Raw genomic sequence first — 18,251 nt, forward strand, 5'->3', positions numbered from 1 at the left:
CCAAGGGGTCATTGACCGTTCACTTAGGTATAACCGGGCATAAGTCACTCGGGGCTTATCCCTTTTCCTTAGTCACCCGTTGCTCTCAGCTCTCCTGATGGCTAGCACACCAACTAGTGGGATTTATGCTAAGCCGTTGCCCATACAACGGTCGAGTGGTTTGCACGAAAGTGGAGTTAGGTGAGATGACACACCAACTCGGTCCTTAGACACGACAAGATGGATATCTCCCTCCTTGCTCTGCCACACAGGCACAAGCACACCAATCGGCAAATCACACAAAAATGCCATCCATCTCGTCCATACTCATCTTTCGAAATCCACATTTTATCCCTTCCCACATGCACATATTTTCTTTATCAAATAAATCATATTAAGAGTAAAGTCCTAAGCGTTCTAACATCGATTAACGTCCAAGCAAAATCAGACATTAATCTAGGTGGTCAAGGAATGGTCATCACAAATCAAGGGGTGGCTATCCAACCGTGTTTTCATGCAAGTAAAACATATGCGACTTTATAAAACAGGCCATTGGGTTGCGTTTATAAAAACTAGGACGGAAACATGCATCAAAGGATGGGATTGAACTTGCCGTCTTCGTAGCCTTCGGGAAAGTCCTGTCCTTCGGGCTCGGGGTCGTGGAACTGATCCTCGTTCCCTTACTCGCAGTACTGCTCGCTAGCGGGCTCTCCTTCGTTCACACCATGGTCTACAGCACACACAAACAAGCATTCAATCAATACAAAGATCTATCGTTGAGCTCGAAATGGAAGCACATAAAATATGGAGATAGAAGTAACATCTTTGAGTGGTTTGCTAAAGGTACAGCCCAAAATTATATTATAATTGGTATGGTAAAGTTTGGGGTCGATCGAAGTTGTTTTGGCGCATGAAATAATAGGTTTTATAAAGGTTCATGGGTCGGTTAAGGGGCCAGGGGCCTGGTTGTAAATAATCCGGAGGAGGTAGGGGCCTGGTTGTAATTTTTGAAAACATATGGACTATTCTGAAGGGTTAAGGATACATTTAGAATCATGCTTGTATGTGAAAAAGGGTTTATTTTGAAATAGGGTAAAGGGCAGGGTTTCTTTTGCAAAATGGCAAAGAGTGGGGGGTTTCTTTACTAAATAAAGAGGAGGGGAGGGGGTTATGGGCAAAACGCCCTGTCTCCTTCCTCCCCACGTGCTGGAGAACAGGGGAGGGAGGGGGCTCGCCGGCGGCGGCCTTGGGCCGGTGGTTCAGGGCGCTAGGGTGGCCGGGATTGTGGGGAAAATGGAGGTGGAGGCTTGGGGGTTTGATTCCCCTCTCCAATTTCGGGGCATGGGTCCTGCAGGGGTGGGCGCGGCGGCCATGGTCGCGGCGGAGGTCTGCGGCTATGGGCGGCGCGAGCGGGGGCGGCTCGGGGTGAGCAGGCATGGGGCAAAGGGAGAGAGAGGAGGAAGGGACCCGGTGCGCCCCCTACCTCGGGCCGGGGCGAGACGAGGAGGTGGGGCGACGGGAGCGGTGGCGGCGTGCTGCAGTGCGTGCGTGCGGCGGCGCTACGGGCTAGGAGAGACGAGCTGGAGGCGGCGGAGGCGGTCGGGAGGTGAAAGAGCGGTGCCGGGGTCGCTTTATAGCGGTGGAAAGGCGGTGGGGAGGTCGAGCGCGGTGGTGGCGGGTAGGTGCGTCCGGCGAGCGGCGCGGCGGGCCTTAATGGCACTCGGCCGCGCTCGCGTGTCGTGGAGCGGCGCACGGGCAGCGAGGTTGCACAGGGATGACGGGACGTGAGCGGCAACGGTGAGCACAGGGCGGCGCTGTGCGGCGTGCGCACGTGAGCGTGGGTCGGGGTAGCGGCGAGCGGGACCGGGCGGCCGGCGGGTGGCGCGGCCACGCGTGCGCGTGCACGCCGAGGCGGCGAGCAGCTCAGGGAGAGGTGGCGCTGGCACGGCCGGCGGGTGGCGCGGGCACGCGGGCGTGGCAGCGGCGGGCGTCACGGCAGCGCTCCGGGCACGCGGTCCGCGCGCGCGGACGGGCTCGGCGGGGCGCGCGGCGTGTCGTGGCGCGGGCGGGGTGGTGCGCGAGCGGGCGGCCGTGTCGTGGCGGCGTCGCGGGCAGGAGCGGTGCGCGGGCTGGGAGCGCGCGCGGGCGTTCGGTGGCAGGCCGGGCGGGGCAGGGCGGTGCGGCGTGTGGGGCAGCGGCCGGGAGCGGGGTCCAGGGGGCGTGCGGCCGCGCTCGCGCGTCGAGCGGGGAAGGGAGTCGGCCTGGCGGGGCTCGGGGCGAGCGGGAGCGAGGCAGAGGAGGGAGAAATGGAGAAGGGGGGAAGAGAAAATAGAAAAGAAAAAGAGAAAATGGAAAAGAGAAAAGAAAGAAAAAGGAGGGGAAAAAAAGGAGGGCGGGATTCGCGGCGTCACCGACGCTCGGTCGGCCACGCGCGGCGCCTGGGCGCGCGAGTGCGGCGCGCGGGTCGAGGAAGAAACAGGGTGCTAGGTACGGTGTCGGGTCAGATTCTCCGGGGATCGGGGGATCGGAACAGGAGGGTTTCCGGGAAGTTAGGGTTAAGGTTATTTTCAAGGGGAGTCGAGCTCAACGACGAAAAACAACTTTAGCGCACGATTTATTTTAGTGAATTTTCGGGATGTTACATTATTGAACCAACTTCTCCTAATTGGGCAAGATACTAACTAATATGCTCAAAAGTACTCCTAGTATCTTCCCCACTAAATTTAACAAACTCAAGCAACCTAACACCAGGAGGGTATGCAACCGAATCAAATGAAGTAGGATACGACTTTTGGTATGTGCGGGTTTTGCTTCTAACATCCACTTCAAAACTTTCTCTAAGCAGATTAGCCAAATCATTCTTATAATCAGTAAGCATTTTATCAAAATTACTCGAAGAATTTGGCTGTGTGGATGTAGATACCTCTCACTGGTTTGAAACAAACTGACCGGATGGACCGGTCGGTACGACCGGTCGGACCGGTGGGGGGAGGAGGGAGCCGGTCTGACCGGACTGGTATACCAGTCTGACCAGTCTCTGCCGGTTTTGTCAACGCTGCACATATCGGTCGAACATCTCGTCGGAGATAGGACCGATGTGTGGCACTGAGTTCCTGGAGATTTCTGGTGGTGTGAACTGAACAATCTCGTTTGTTCGGCTAATGTTGGCCGAACCAGGAATACTCATAATGGGGTCAGTGTATGTAGGTGTCACAGTTTGACCACTGAAATAATTTATCGGCATCCCATATTGAGGTTTACTCGTTGGAGATGTTGCCGATGATTGAGGAACATAAAACTCAGAAGTAGAAACAGATGGAGGTTCATCGGCTGTTTCTGGTTTCTTACCAGCCGATTCCCTTTCCTTAGAGCTAAGCCAACTAATCCAATAAGCATCATGCTCAGTTAGTAATTTCTGAATTTGTTCCATAGTAACACCAGAAGATGGAGCAGTTGCAGCAGGTGTTACCTCAGTAGATGCATCTGTGGAGGTAGAAGCGAAGTCAATCTCCTTGATCTTGGTGACTTTGCCGCGTCGATCGACCTTGATGCTTGTAAGTGCCGCCAGTAGATCTTCTTCGTCACGCTTCTTCTTGCGCTCCTCCAGTATCAGGTGGACATCCTCAGGAAGATGCTTGTACGTTGTAGGGATGACGTTGTCCGGGTCGATTTCAGCAGTAGAGCCCATCTTCTTCGGGGTAGATTAGATCGGTTTTGCTAACCAAGATATTTTTTCCCCAGCGGAGTCGCCAAAAAGTATGTTGATGTCTTTTACGGATCAACACACGAACGCACTAGATCGTGCGGCGCAAAAAAGAGCTCGATGCGGCTCTTCCTGCGTGGAGCGGTCAGACCGGTCGCCGGTGAGAATCGGCGACGGCCGACGAACGCTAACCCGGGAGGGACCCCGTTAGGGTAGGCGCATGTAGGGTTGTTCTAGGATCGGCAGGCCACCTAGAACGCCTTCAAACGTCGCGGAGACGAAGGAAGAACAGCAGATGAGGGTTGGAAAAGCTAGAGTTTGAGAAGAAGATAAAAAATAGTAATTGTTTTGTATTTTGATCGATTGGATACCCTCAATCGGCCGTGACCTTTTATATTTATAGGGTGGGGTGGACTTATCCCGCAAGGAATTCTTTTACAGATCTAAATCTAAAAAACTCTAATTGTACTTGGACTCCTCCTAGACCGGTCGGACCTACCGGTCAGACCGGTCGGTCCCTGTCGGACAGGCCACAGTGCCTCGACCGGTCAGACCGGTTGGTGCTAATTTTGGCTGTCAACAGAATGCAATGATTGTTTTTTACTATTGGTCTATTGAGCGACTGTATATTTCCATGTGCACTTTGCAGAGTTTTGGCCACCTATTGGTTTATTAATAGTTTTAACAATGTACAATAGCCGCCAGCATACTTTAAGGCTGGTCTCACCGGATTCTCAAAAAATACAATGCATTCTGGAAAAAGAAATCGTAGAAGGGGGGATGCATGAATCAAATGCCATATAGGATTCCTCTGCAAACAAATGAAAGATATACAAGCATTTCCCTGGTTGATTATTATATGATGAGAACACAACTGCAAACTTAGAAAGTGAACCTATATTAATATATGGAGTTAAAGCCAATTTGGCGTTGAGGGGATTTTTGCAACAAATAAACTATCTATAAACTTATGTTATAGATATGCGCTGATGAATGAGATGAGACCTGTGCATATGTACTTCTTGAAATGCAGGGTGGAGTATGGTGTGTTTAGATCACTTTACATTTTGCATTTTTAGAAGAAAATCTTTAATATTTGAAGTATTAAATGTAGAGTAATCACAAAACTAATTATAGATCTCGTCTGTAAACTACGAGACGAATCTAATGAGCCTAATTAATTCATCATTAGAGCATGTTTACTGTAGTAATTTAGTGTCTAATCACATCATAATTAGGATTATTAGATCCGTCTTGCGATTTAAAGTCTATTTGTGTAATATAATTTATTTTTTGACTAAATTTAGTACATCATGCAAGTGATTTATAAAAATTTTGTATTTTGCGTTTTGGGATCTAAACAAGGCCTACATGACTTTTACCCATGCTTGGATTACTCACTGAAAGTGAACAAAACGTAAAGGTTCGTTTAGTGCTAAACAGTCCCTGCCATGTGTTGCACACAAGCTTTTGACTCAAATTCGAGATTGACGTTGAGTTTAAACCCGAGCCCAGCCCGCTTCAGCAATGAAAACCATCATCTTTGTTTCCTCGAGAGTTGGAAAACCCTAAACTACCCCCCTTTCTCATCACTACTTGGTCAACATGTGAGTCATCCTCCCCCAGGAAATGGCCACGGGAGAATCAAATCTGTCTCCACCTCTGGTCGCAGTCCCTGGCTCCCTGCCACGTCTGCTGTGCAACACGTGCTAGAGAGAGAATCCGTGTGTGCGTACTCCCTCCTCGCGAACATGTTGTTCAATAATTTTAAGTTTGATTATATTTATATAAAAATATTTCAAAAAAATATATTTATATAAAAAATTAATAACATTTATATCTTCAAATAGATTTAGTTTACAACAAATATATTATATAATTAATCTAATAATACTTATTTTGTAATAAAAATATTAATTTATTATATATAAATTTGATCAAATTTGAAATTATTTGATTCATCCGAAAGCAGACGGAGGGAGTAAGCTGCACTATCACTTCTTTATGGGGGGAGAGATGATGGTCTTGTTCAGTGCTTGCCGAGAAGGTACCAGCATTGGATTTGAATGCAAGCGCAGAGGCCAGCGGCCAGAGAGCAGCATGATGTAGCGCAGGCTGCAGTTTGGACGGGTCTACCGCCCCCATCTCCCCCGGGAGCACGGATTTCCAGGCAAAACAAGGCCATGCTGGCTCTGCCCCTCTCACTACTGCTACTGGTATCCAGGTTTTGAAATTTCGGCGAAATTCCGGCGAAATTTTTCGTTTCCGCTCGGTACCGGGAAAAAATATTTCGGTATTTTCGGAAAATTTCGTTTTGAAAATTCAAAATTCAAAAAAATCGGCCGAAATTCGCCGAAATTCACCGAAATTCCGGAACGGAATTCCGTTTCCGCCGATCACCGGGATTTCACCGGAAAACGAAATGGTTAACCCTGCTGGTATCTTGTGTCCTCTTCCGGTCTACCGCTGCCTGCGACCGCGAGATCTCCTAACGCGCGTCGCTGGTGTTTGCCCTAGAAAGACCTGCTCGGTGTCCCAATGGTAGTTTAGGGTTTTACTTACCCAACGGCATGGCATTGCACTAGCCATGTGTTTGGTTGCGGGATCAATGGGCTGGGTTGGATCCAACCCGGATTTTGAGGACGGAGTCGACCCATTTATTATTTGGTTGCACTTCTGATTTTGGGGACGGAGTGAACATATTTCATGTTTGGTTGAAGGAATTGGGAATACGGGTTGGATGACATGATAACACCGTTAATGAGGGGTCCCACTTGCCACCAATGAACCTCACCTGTCAACCTCTCACATTTTTCTCTTCTTTTCTCTCTCTCCTTTTTCTTTTCTTTTCTCTCTCTCCCTTATCTTCTTCCTCAGCCCGAGGGGGGGGGGGCTGCCGCGCAGCTCGTCGCCCCCCCCCCGCCGGACCCTGTCGCCGGCCGGGCTGCGCGGCCCCCGCCGGACCCTTTCTTCTTCCTCGATTCCTCTCCTCCTTGCGCGCCCAGATCCGGTGACCCTTGGCAGCCGGCCGGCGGTGCGCGGGCTTGGCAGGCGATGGCGGTCCGGGCGGCCGCGAGCTAGAGCGGCTCCTCCCATCCCGGCCGCGAGCGACGAACGGAGGCGCGCGCGAGCTGGGTTCGCTTAGTCCGCCACTTTTCGGAGAACGGAGTCAACTCGCATCTGGGCGGAATATTCTTTTCTGGAGCCAACCCAACCCTCCTGTCTTCCATCTAAACAGCCACGAGGACGGGTCCGCTCTGACCCCGGCTCGCTTCGCTCTCCAACCAAACACACGGTAGTATTGCATTGCAGATTCGCATCAGTAGCAGTAGTTTAGTACTGCTCCATTGGCTAAGCTTAGGGTGCCGTAAAGTAAACAGTGGGGAGGCACCACCCCAGAGCACATAAAACAAGGGCCTAATCGGTCAGATGACGGGCATTATTTATCCAATGGCCCCAACCCTACCTTTCCACGCACTGTTCCAGATGAGAATCACAACTGCATCAAGATTCGAAACACAGGGGGTGAGTCATTCGCGGTGAAGCTTGATTTGCAAACAGTTGTTGATCTTCAGAATTGGACGGACAGGATGGTTCTTCCTGGGGCGTGAAGCCACAGCTTTGGCCTAGCTGCATTTGGGCTCTACTGTTGGTGGGTAGATTTTGGCCTTTCCCTGCTTGCTTGCCTCCGTCCATTGGGAATGGTGCTGGTCTTCTCAGCGCGTGACACTGCCCTAGCAGGAACAGGAGAGTGTAGCTTCACATTTCCTTGGCACCTTTTGATGCCACATATTTTTTCTGATAATATTTTAAGGGGGCTGGATGGTGGTCATCTCAAGAGACCTTGAACTGAAGCTGTACTTTGCGTGACATGAATGGGCCTCCACCCTTCACTTGCTCCTACTCCTAGGACAGGGGACGGTCACAGTCGCCCGCAGGAGGATAGTTACGCCCATCCCATTCCAAATCCAGCTCCAGCCTCCAAGCTCTCCTGCCATTTTTATGTTCTTGAAGCATCAGGGAAAACACCGTCGGCTTTGATGTGGCTGGATTCTTGAAGGCTGCATTTGTCTCGGTAAGTTTCCCCCCTTTGACCTGTTTCTTGAAGATTCAGTTTCCTTTGCACATTTTTTTGATTTCTTAGTCAATAGCAGTATCCGCAGATTGCTGCAGATTATTGCTATATTCTTTCGTGGTAGCTTTCTGAATGAGATGCAGTATATTCTTGGTTTTCTTGATTTGATGTTTTTTTTTGTTCTAATGAAACCCTGTTATTTTCTTCCCCTTCTGCGCAATCTTTGATAGGGAAATGAGGTGCGCCAGATCGTGCGGCTCTTTCCAGCAAGCTTCCAGAGCTTTGTGATTTGGTAGCCATGGAGGACGAGCAAAAAGCTGCGAGCTTCCTTGATGTGCCCGAGGATATCCCCATTGCCACCAAGTCCCTCACCATCCGGACCAGCGCCGCCGGATGCGGCGGCGGCTCCGACCGGTCCTGCCCCATCTCGCCGGCCATCTCCATCACGCCGCACCTCTACTCGCCGTCACCGCCGTCGTCCGCGTTCGTGTCCGCGCTGCAGTCCCCGTACATCTCGCCTCGAGTTCTTGAGCCGCCGGCGCCGGCGCCGGCGCCTCAGCCGCGCCAAGAAACCAAGGCCGCCGGCGCCAGTGTTGCCACCACCGCGGCGCCGTCACCGGCGTCATGCTCCAATGGGTCCCACTCGGAGGATATCGACGCGCCTAACGCGCCCAGTGCGCCGCGCACGCCACCGTCGGAGCGCTACGACTCCAGCGGCATCGACGCGGCCAAGATTTCCGACGGCGGCGGCGGGGCCCTTCCCCCACGCGTATCGTTCTCGTTCCCCGTGCCGCGGGTCTCCTTCACCAGGGGCTCCGTGGCATCGCCGTCCTCCAACGCCAAGCTCCGGAGCTGCGACGTGTACATTGGCTACCACGGCAACGGCGGTCTCGGCAGGTTCTGCAAGTGGCTCAAATCAGAACTTGAGCTGCAGGGCATTGCCTCTTTCGTTGCTGACCGTGCAAAGTACTCGGACTCGCAGAACCATGAGGTTGCAGACCGGATTATTTGCTCGGTTGCATTTGGTGTTGTGGTTGTCACCATGTCAAGTTTCCTCAATCCATTTAGCCTTGAGGAGATCAGATTCTTTGCTCAGAAGAAGAACCTGGTGCCTATATTGTTCGATACTGACCCGTCAGAGATTGCGGGGCTTTTTGATGGTAAATTGGAGGATAAGGAGGGGAAGGAAGCATTTGAAGGACTGATGCGGTGCCATGAATTCAAACTCGAGGCGAATGAGAGCAATTCAAGAAGCTGCGTGTTGAGGACAGTTACTCTGCTGCGGTCCAAGCTTGGCCGGAAGAATATAGCTGAAAAGGAGAATGAAGCATCTGAAGGCCTGCCTTTTCCACGCAACCGACATTTTGTTGGAAGGGAGAAGGAACTGAGCGAAATCGAAGGCATGCTCTTTGGGTCGACTGTGGATATCCAAGAAGATTGCCCTAGGGCTTCCAGTACAAATGAGAGATCAAGTGGTGTATCTGATGGATTTGCTGACGAGGATAGTGATACTGCGAGGAAATCTAATGACAGGTACATCAGTCTGGAGATGCGCAAGTGCAAGGAACCAACATTAGAGGCTTGGATTGACCCAGTGATTGAGTTGTCAGCAGGCAAAAGCAGAAGCCTCCAAAAGCAAAGATCAAAGCACAGGAGGTCAAGGTTTCGGTGCAACAGCAAGGGCTATAACATTTCCAATGTAATCTGTATCAATGGTTCTTCAGGCATCGGCAAGACTGAACTGGCGTTGGAGTTTGCTTACAGGTACTCACAGCGGTACAAGATGGTATTGTGGATTGGAGGTGAAGCTCGGTATTTGAGGCAGAATATACTCAATTTATCCATGAATTTGGGATTGGATATTAGTGCTGAGGCTGAGAAGGATAGGGGTAGGATTAGAAGCTTTGAGGAGCAAGAATTTGATGCTTTCCAGCGGGTGAAGCGGGAGCTTTTCCGTGATGTGCCCTATTTGCTTGTAATCGACAACCTTGAGAGTGAAAGGGATTGGTGGGAAGGCAAAGATCTACATGATTTCATCCCAAGGAATACTGGAGCAACGCATGTGATTGTGACCACACGTTTGCCACGTGTGATGAACCTTGAGCCAATGCAGCTACCACAGCTATCGTACATTGATGCAATGGCCTTGATACAGGGGAAGAGGAAGAAGGACTACCCGCCTGAGGAAACTGAAGTTCTCAGGAAGTTTGATGAGCGTTTAGGCAGGCTGAGCTTTGGCCTGTGGGTTGTCGGTTCACTGCTCTCTGAGCTTATGATTGCTCCTTCCACCCTATTTGAGGCTGTTGAGAGAATATCGCTCAGCGAGAATTTGTTCCCCATTGGTGCCAATGACGATGGCTTCTGCCGTAATAATTCTTTCTTGATAAAGGTCTTGGTCTTCTGTTTCGCATTGATGGACCGAGCGAAAGGAGGAAGCCTTACCTCAAGGATGGTAATTGCTGGTTCTTGGTTAGCTCCTGCTCCTGTATCATCCACACTATTAGCTGCAACAGCGAGCAAGGTACCAATGAAAGGCAGTGGTGTGCACCTGTTTGGGGAGTCCCTCAAGACTGCATTTCTATGTGGCACACATTGCTTCCTAGCTCCAAATGGGCGGAAGGCTGAGGTGGAGTCGGCGCTCTTACTTGTTAATCTTGGGTTGGCAAGAAAGGCAAATCGACATCCTGGTTGCTGGATCCAATTCCATCCAATCACACAACTCTTTGGCAAGATCAGGGGAGGTTTGGCGCCTACAACTGCAGCAGTGAATGGAGTGATGAGAGCTGGAAACCCCTCAGTATACTCTGACCACCTGTGGGCTAGTGCATTCCTTGTGTTTGGTTTCAAGTCTGAGCCTCCGGCCGTTCAGCTCAAAGCAGTCGACATGGTCCTCTTCATCAAGAAGACGGCACTGCCCCTGGCAATCGATTCCTTCATGTCATTCTCACGGTGTGGTTCAGCTCTAGAGCTGCTCAAGGTCTGCACCAACGTTCTCGAGGAGGTGGAGAAGTCCTATGCGACGCGGATGCAGGACTGGAACCGCGGGTCGCTGTGCTGGAGGAAGAAGCTGCAGCCGAACCACCGCGTCGACGAGTTTGTCTGGCAGGAGGTGACGCTGCTCAAGGCAACACTGCTGGAGACGAGGGCGAAGCTGCTTCTCCGAGGCGGGCTGTTCGACACCGGCGAGGAGCTGTGCAGGACCTGCATCAGCATCCGGACCGTCATGCTCGGCCACAGCCATGCCCAGACGCTAGCTGCCCAGGAGACACTGGCGAAGCTGGTCAGATACAGGAGTAAGATATGAGATGCTGTCCAAGACACTTGTAAGCTCCTTGTAATGTGACATTCCTCTGTTGTATTATAAAGGGTTCAGAATTTTTTCACGTCCCAGTATTTCTGAATCTGTGACACCAGCTACAATTTTGTTAGCCATCATCCGTATAATAGTCAAGCTCCATGATGCCATGTGTAACTTATTTTAGCGCAGGTGCCATATGTAAGTGGAGGCGTTCTGTACAGTACAGTCCATTTGCTATTTGGTATTTTGGTAGGACTTCATTTTCATCTCATCAGTTACCACTGAGCTTCCCAGTTGACACTTTCAGAACTGAAGATGGCTTTCTTTTTATCATCTTGAAGTACAGTTTTGGTGAACAAAGTGTTTCGTCATACCATGAAGTTGCTGGAAAGTGAATACTTTCTCCCAAGAACTAGCATTTGTGAGCAAATCTGTATGTTAAACAGCGAAATCTCTGTCTTTCTGCAAGATTTTCTTTGTAACTGCACCATCTGATCCGTCCTTGTTATCTGTTGCCTGATGCAAGCTTTTTTGTGTTAACAAGCTCAGCTTTTGAGGCAAGGTTTGTCGGGGAAAATGGCGACGTCTGATCGCGCAACGCCGAGAAGACATTTCACCCAACAATTCTTCCGCCGAAAGCAAATACGAAGGGGAAAGAAAAAGGCGACGGCTTTGACTGAGAAAGCAGAAGCTCTTAGCAACAGGCAATCCTCTTTTGTTCGTCGTCCAAAGGATCTTTCCATGCCTACTGCTTTGCGAGCTTCGACTATAGGGACAAGACGACGTGCCTGCTCTTCACGCACTTCGGCAGTGACGACGACAATGGCTTGTTGCCGTATGCTACGTTGAATTGGCCATCGGCCACTGCGATTCTGACATGTCCTGATTCTGAATTCCATTCTGAATCCCAATCGCATGTGCTGAATGCTAGTGCCTGTCGCTGTATACTCCCAAATCCTAGTGGGCTGTGGTGGAGACCTGCCCAACTAGGGTCAATGGGCCTGTGCGCCTTGTCGGCCCAACCCAACCGGCGACCAGAGCCAGAACCACACAACCGAGGAGGGACATGTATTTGGGAATACGAACATACACGGGGGCCAATCTGCAAAACACGCGCGCACCCAAACATTGCTTTCCTTGTCCGCTTCCTAGTTCCTACCGCTCGCCCACCTCCCCCCCGCCCCGCTCCGCGTCCCTCCCGCCGCCCATCGCCAACCGCCGACGAGATCCGGCGCGGGAAGATACCCCTCAGATCCGCCGCGAGATCGCGGGCTCGGGAGGCCCCGAACCCAGTCTGATGCGATCCCGTTAGCCCGGGCCTCCTCCCCCACCGGGTCCTGTCGCCATGGCGGGGAGCGACCTGGAGCCGCTGCGCGCCGGCGCGGCCGCGCTGCCGTCGTCGTCGGACCCGGACTCGCCCGCGACCCCGCGGCGGAGCCGCATGCGGGACCTCCTGCGGAACCTGGACCGCCGGCTCTCGAACCGGAGCCGCGGCGGCGAGGGCGCCGCGGCCCCGGGGCACAGCGGCGCGGAGGCGGGGGCTTCGCCGAGGAGGGGCGAGGAGGACAGCGACGAGCTTGGGGACGGCGCGCCGCCCGAGTGGGCGCTGCTGCTCGTCGGGTGCCTCCTCGGGCTCGCCACCGGCATCTGCGTCGCGGTGTTCAATCGTGGGGTGAGTACGAGATCCCCATGTGGAATTGCCTTGTTTTTCTTATACGAAATCATCTGGTGCCATACGGGAATTGCCTTTTTTTTACGGTTATAGTATCACGTGGTGCCAATTTTAAGTGAGATATATGAGTATATAAGAAATCCTACTGGTATGGTGTCACTTGTCAGTTAGTTTGCCAGCAGGGTTCGTGAGAATTCGTTATTTATGTGCTGTTTAGGGTGCTTTATTAGAAACTTCAGTGTAGTTTTGTGTCTTCTGAATGTGAAAATTTGATACTATGGGATGGTAGCCTGCTTTTTCAAAATTTTGATCTCTTGGTGAGTGGTGCATTGCTGCATGACCTCTGATGCTAAGAGTTTGCAGGCAGACTTGCATTCTATTTTGGTCTGATGAGTGATTGTTTTGAGCTACTGACTACCTTGTGTCTTCTTGCTGCTGATTTTGGTGAACGGCTTGTGTTTCCTGTGTACTGTCCTTTGCTGTGATGGATCAGATAGATCTTAGTTTTACTGGGTTGATTAGGTGATGCCTGGTTGAAATTAAGCTAACGTTATGGAAAGGTGCCTTGTTATGTTGTTTTATTTACTAGTGAGTGCTACCAGTGTCTTAGTCAACATGATTCTCATTTCTGGGGTCACTTTGTTATTTGGGGTGTTATCTTGATGATACCATTCCATTTTGTGTTGCTTTATTATTTTACAAAAAAAAGGTCATTCTACTCAGTTGTTCACTCTCTTGCTGTGATCTTTGAGCCACTGACAGCCAGCAATTGATTTTCACATCAGCTGCGCTGTGTGTTTTATTTAACTATATCCAAATCAAAAGGGAAATAGTTATTGCATTGCAAGAGCGCATAGTCATTATTGAGAGGAATTAGATCTAGTTTGCCTGTGGATTTTTTAATTAATCCAAAGTTCTTATTTGAACCATTCTGAATGCCTGCCACTCTGTCTCAGAAGTGCCTGCTTGACCTTTTCAGGTACATGTTATACATGAATGGGCATGGGCAGGCACACCCACAGAGGGTGCTGCTTGGCTCCGTCTTCAGAGGCTGGCCGATACTTGGCATAGGATTTTGTTGATTCCAGTGACTGGTGGAGTAGTTGTTGGGATGATGCATGGATTATTGGAGATCTTTGAGCAGATAAAGCAATCATTATCATCTCAAAGGGAAGGTATTGATCCTATGGCCGCAATCTTTCCCACAATCAAGGCCATCCAAGCTGCCATTACTTTAGGAACGGGGTGTTCACTGGGGCCAGAAGGGCCTAGTGTTGATATTGGCAAATCTTGTGCAAATGGATGTGCTGAAATGATGGAGAACAACAGGGAACGGAGGATTGCTCTTGTTGCAGCTGGATCGGCTGCTGGAATTGCTTCAGGTATTTTGATTAATTATCTATTCAATTCGCAATACACATTTGATGAATTGAAAATTGAATGGATGAGTTTTCAGTTTTAGCTCGCGAAGATATTGCCCGATTTATCTGTCAAGAAACATGAAATATTCTTTATGATATTAAATTTTTTCTGTAATGCAGAATAGAACCATAATTTTTGTAACCGTCTGAGTTTCCTGTCTTATATCCTCCCCTGACTTCTGTTACTATGTCTTCCTTTAGGTTTCAATGCAGCAGTTGCTGGATGCTTTTTTGCTATCGAAACAGTATTGAGACCTCTTCGAGCAGAGAACTCACCACCATTTACTACTGCCATGATTATATTGGCATCAGTTATATCATCAACTGTGTCCAATGTTTTGCTAGGGGAAAAGGCAGCGTTTATTGTCCCGACGTATGAACTAAAATCTGCTGCTGGTATTTTACCTTATTCTGATCATTTTTGGTGTTAATAAGGTAGTTGCTTTTTAGTTACTTCCAAAATTTAGGGAAGCATGCTTTGCATTCTGGTTTCACTTGACTTTTTGTTATAATTTCCATCTATATTTTTTGTGATGCACAGCACATACTTCTATGTGTCGCTTTTTTGCTATTTTTTATGAACTCCACCCAAACATACAAAATTTGTTAGTTCTGTCAGTCCATCTGACTGATCTCACATTCAACTCACACCATTGAATAAAAAAAACTCACACTTTTAAGTTTTTTCACAGCTCACAGCTCAACCAAACACACTCTTAGCACACACTCTTAGTTGGAGGTTGCGGACGGGAAGAGGTGAGCGGAGGTGAGCTGTGAGGCTGCAGCACTTGATGGGTACAGTGGTGTCGCCGTGGTTGGGGTCTTGGGGACGAGGGTGTGAAAGGGCTCGAATGCCGGTGGGTGGTGGAGTGGTCGCGGCCTGGCGGGCAGGTAGGATCGGTACCGGTGAAAAAACAATCAGTTTAGGGCAGAAACATCCCCCAACATGTGATTTCTATGTGTCCACACCTCCTCCCACCTCCCTCAACCCTGACAGGTGGGCCCGGCGTGAGGGGTACGGTGGACCCGATTTGAGTAACAAATGTTTACAATTGTTTTCGATCTTTATAGTAATAGATAGATTTCCTTTGTTTAAACTTTAAAGCTGACTAAGACTATATTCTGCAGAGTTGCCACTCTACCTTATTCTAGGCATGCTTTGTGGAGTTGTGAGTGTGGCATTCAGGCAGTTGGTTGTTTGGTTCACCAAGACTTTTGACTTGATAAGGAAAAAGTTTGGCCTTCCTGCTGTAGTATGTCCTGCTTTAGGTGGTCTTGGAGCAGGTTTAATAGCACTAAGGTACCCTGGGATATTATATTGGGGTTTCACTAATGTTGATGAGATTTTACATACTGGTAAAAGTGCTTCTGCCCCTGGAATCTGGCTTTTAGCTCAATTAGCTGCTGCAAAAGTTGTTGCAACTGCACTTTGCAAAGGTTCTGGTCTTGTTGGTGGCCTTTATGCTCCAAGTTTGATGATTGGCGCTGCTGTTGGTGCTGTTTTTGGAGGCTCAGCAGCAGAATTAATAAACTCTGCCATTCCGGGTAACACTGCTGTCGCACATCCTCAAGCTTATGCGCTAGTAAGTTTCCTATTTTTGCCAGACACTTTAAAGTTTGTTAATTCCAAGGGTGTACTAACTTTCAACTCGATTTAGGTGGGAATGGCTGCTACGCTGGCTTCAGTCTGTTCTGTCCCATTGACATCTGTGCTACTGCTCTTTGAATTGACCAAGGATTACAGAATTCTACTTCCTCTGATGGTAGCATCCAATGCATTTTCTTTTTTATATATTGCATATATTTTAATTAACATGTCAATGTAATTGTTGCATTGATTGACAGGGAGCTGTTGGTTTAGCAATATGGGTCCCCTCTGTTGTAAATCAATCTGGTAGCAAAGATAGTGAGGCAACATCTCCTCGACATGGTTACTCTTCACTATTACCTCCTGCTGATAGGAACGAGACAGATTGGAGGCGACAAGATAGGGATGATGTTGAACTTGCAATTCTTGATGTTGATCCCTACAACTATGGTAGTAACAATGAGGAGATGCTTCTAGATGACTTAAAGGTTGATGGTAGTTGAAGTTATTTTTTTTCATGAAAGTTGTTTGTAGAAAGTTAAATGATTAATACATCTGCGATACTCGCAATTTGTTTTTACTGATAATCATCACTCTTCCAGGTATCGCAAGCAATGTCAAAGCATTATGTGAAGGTCACGCCTACATTCACCATCAAGGAGACAACAAGGCTGATGCAAGAGAAGCAGCAAAGTTGTGTTCTTGTTGTAGATAATGAAGATTTTCTGGAGGGAATTGTAACATTAGGTGATATTCGTCGTAAAGGATATGAACCAAGTGAAAATTCTCATAGTACAGGGGAAAATTCATCTACCTTGGATGTATGTACTCTGCTCATATCAAGTCTACAGTCTGAGTCCTACCTGCTATTACTCTCTAAGTTGGTAATATATGCATTTACTTGGCAACTTTGCAGGAAAATTCTTCTCCTGTCTCATCATGCCTCACACGAGGTTTTCAGTTCCATGGCAATGAAAGAGGACTAGTAACCTGCTTTCCTGATACAGACCTGAGCACTGCTAAGGTTCTAATGGAAGTGAAAGGAATTAAGCAACTTCCAGTGGTCAAACGGGGTGCTGGTCGAAGAAATGATGGAAGGCGTAAGGTCCTTGGTCTTCTTCATTATGATTCAATAGGATGGTGCTTGAGGTGAGCCTTTTCCCTACTTATATGTTTCTTCTGAGTACCTGAGTTGCTTCTGTGATGACATCTTCCTTTGAGATCTTATAAGATCTGATTCTTTGGAGAGTTTAGCTAATATGAGTAACTTAACTGCTTTAGGACAATTCCCACAAGAGTACTGTGAGTCCTTTTTCATCTAATACCATCCAGTAACTCACATAGCTCAGATGCCGCCAATACGAGTGCAACGATTTACTTCTCTCAATACTGTTGCACAACATATCGTTATCCATAAAGTGATGATATGGGTCCTTGATACTGTTGCATCATGTTCTTTAGGACATTGTATTTATAGTTCTAATGTGACATTGTATTTATAACCCTAATGTAACTGCTGGTTCAAATCACTTATCACTAGATGCACCAAAATTCTTAGAAATTCTTGCAGTTTGTACTCTTCAAATGCAAAACTTGGATTGAAACTTGACATACAGAAGTTTGAGTTGCTCACGCTCAGTTTTCTATACCCCAAAAGTTCTTAGAAGTCGAGTGTTAACAGTTATCTCGAGCTCTCAAGAGCCTAATTGTAGAAATATTTGACTGTAAATGATGGCTTCTGTCAGAGAGGCGGAACTGAATTTATTGGCATTCTTCCTACCACTGAAGAAAATAGTCTGATGCAAATGTTTGGGCTGTTATCCATTTTCAGGGAAGAGCTTGAGCGGTGGAAGGCAATATACCAGAGAGAGAATTTCCAGCAGACAACAGTGAATGGGCACTGAGCACGTGGAACTGAAGTTTTGATTGTACCTTGTAGCTAAGAAAATACGATACATAATGTGACATTCCAACAAAACTAGGTTTTAACTTAGAAACACTTCCATTACGGAGTCCCCTCGTCAAGTGTAAAGTCTCATGGAGTCTGCCAAGGACATGCTTCTTGTATCAAACACATATAAGAGGCTAAAAGGCGACTCGACATATATATAAGAGGTGGTGTGTGCGGTCTGCTGTTTTCAGCTTGCGTTGTGTGGTGCTGAAGTTCTGACATGTACCGGAACCGCTTTGGTTGTGGTTGCGTTGGAAGAGAACTAGCTAATACCCTTTGTCATGTATATTTTTCTTATATAGCTGCAATTTATTGTGGTTGCACGCGGGTAGCCCCGTGAAATCTATAAAGCCGAAACGGCAAGAAAGCGTGCTGAAGAGCTGTGCGTTCTGAGACATGCCGAGGACCCTGACAGCAAAGAAAGTTGGTATTGCTTGTGCCAGTTAAGAAAGTAGTCAGGGTTTAGAAAATAAAAGAAAATTCCGAGCGTAACACAAACCAAATCAATGTAACAATCGAGCAGTATCTGATGACCTTATTAGACTGTCCTTGAGCTGCCACATT

The 18,251-nt window shown here is 48.5% G+C and overlaps 2 protein-coding genes across 2 annotated transcripts; both read left to right on the forward strand.

Annotated features, from left to right (window-relative positions):
• The first annotated feature begins 7,474 nt into the window (after positions 1-7,474).
• On the forward strand, positions 7,475-11,326 carry LOC120679236. Its single transcript, XM_039960780.1, has 2 exons — positions 7,475-7,757; positions 7,988-11,326. Exon 2 carries the CDS (start codon positions 8,056-8,058, stop codon positions 11,059-11,061), a length of 3,006 nt encoding a protein of 1,001 aa, XP_039816714.1. The 5' UTR covers positions 7,475-7,757; positions 7,988-8,055; the 3' UTR covers positions 11,062-11,326.
• An 870-nt stretch (positions 11,327-12,196) lies between these two features.
• Positions 12,197-18,007, forward strand: LOC120678431 (chloride channel protein CLC-f-like). The gene is made up of 9 exons (XM_039959617.1): positions 12,197-12,727; positions 13,707-14,109; positions 14,350-14,544; positions 15,277-15,731; positions 15,807-15,911; positions 15,994-16,224; positions 16,339-16,557; positions 16,653-16,885; positions 17,568-18,007. Exons 1-9 carry the CDS (start codon positions 12,401-12,403, stop codon positions 17,638-17,640), a joined length of 2,241 nt encoding a protein of 746 aa, XP_039815551.1. The 5' UTR covers positions 12,197-12,400; the 3' UTR covers positions 17,641-18,007.
• Positions 18,008-18,251: the final 244 nt, after the last annotated feature.

This window comes from Panicum virgatum, chromosome 6N, assembly GCF_016808335.1.
Source record: "Panicum virgatum strain AP13 chromosome 6N, P.virgatum_v5, whole genome shotgun sequence".
NCBI lineage: Eukaryota > Viridiplantae > Streptophyta > Magnoliopsida > Poales > Poaceae > Panicum > Panicum virgatum.

What these genes read in the sequence shown, in the direction of transcription:
- LOC120679236 (XM_039960780.1), top strand. Translation starts at nt 8,056, where the DNA reads ATGGAGGACGAGCAAAAAGCTGCGAGCTTCCTTGATGTGCCCGAGGAT.
- LOC120678431 (XM_039959617.1), top strand. Translation starts at nt 12,401, where the DNA reads ATGGCGGGGAGCGACCTGGAGCCGCTGCGCGCCGGCGCGGCCGCGCTG. An exon ending in GAATTCTACTTCCTCTGATG is followed by an intron (nt 15,912 to 15,993) that starts GTAGCATCCAAT and finishes ATTGATTGACAG; the next exon opens with GGAGCTGTTGGTTTAGCAAT. An exon ending in AAAATTCATCTACCTTGGAT is followed by an intron (nt 16,558 to 16,652) that starts GTATGTACTCTG and finishes GCAACTTTGCAG; the next exon opens with GAAAATTCTTCTCCTGTCTC.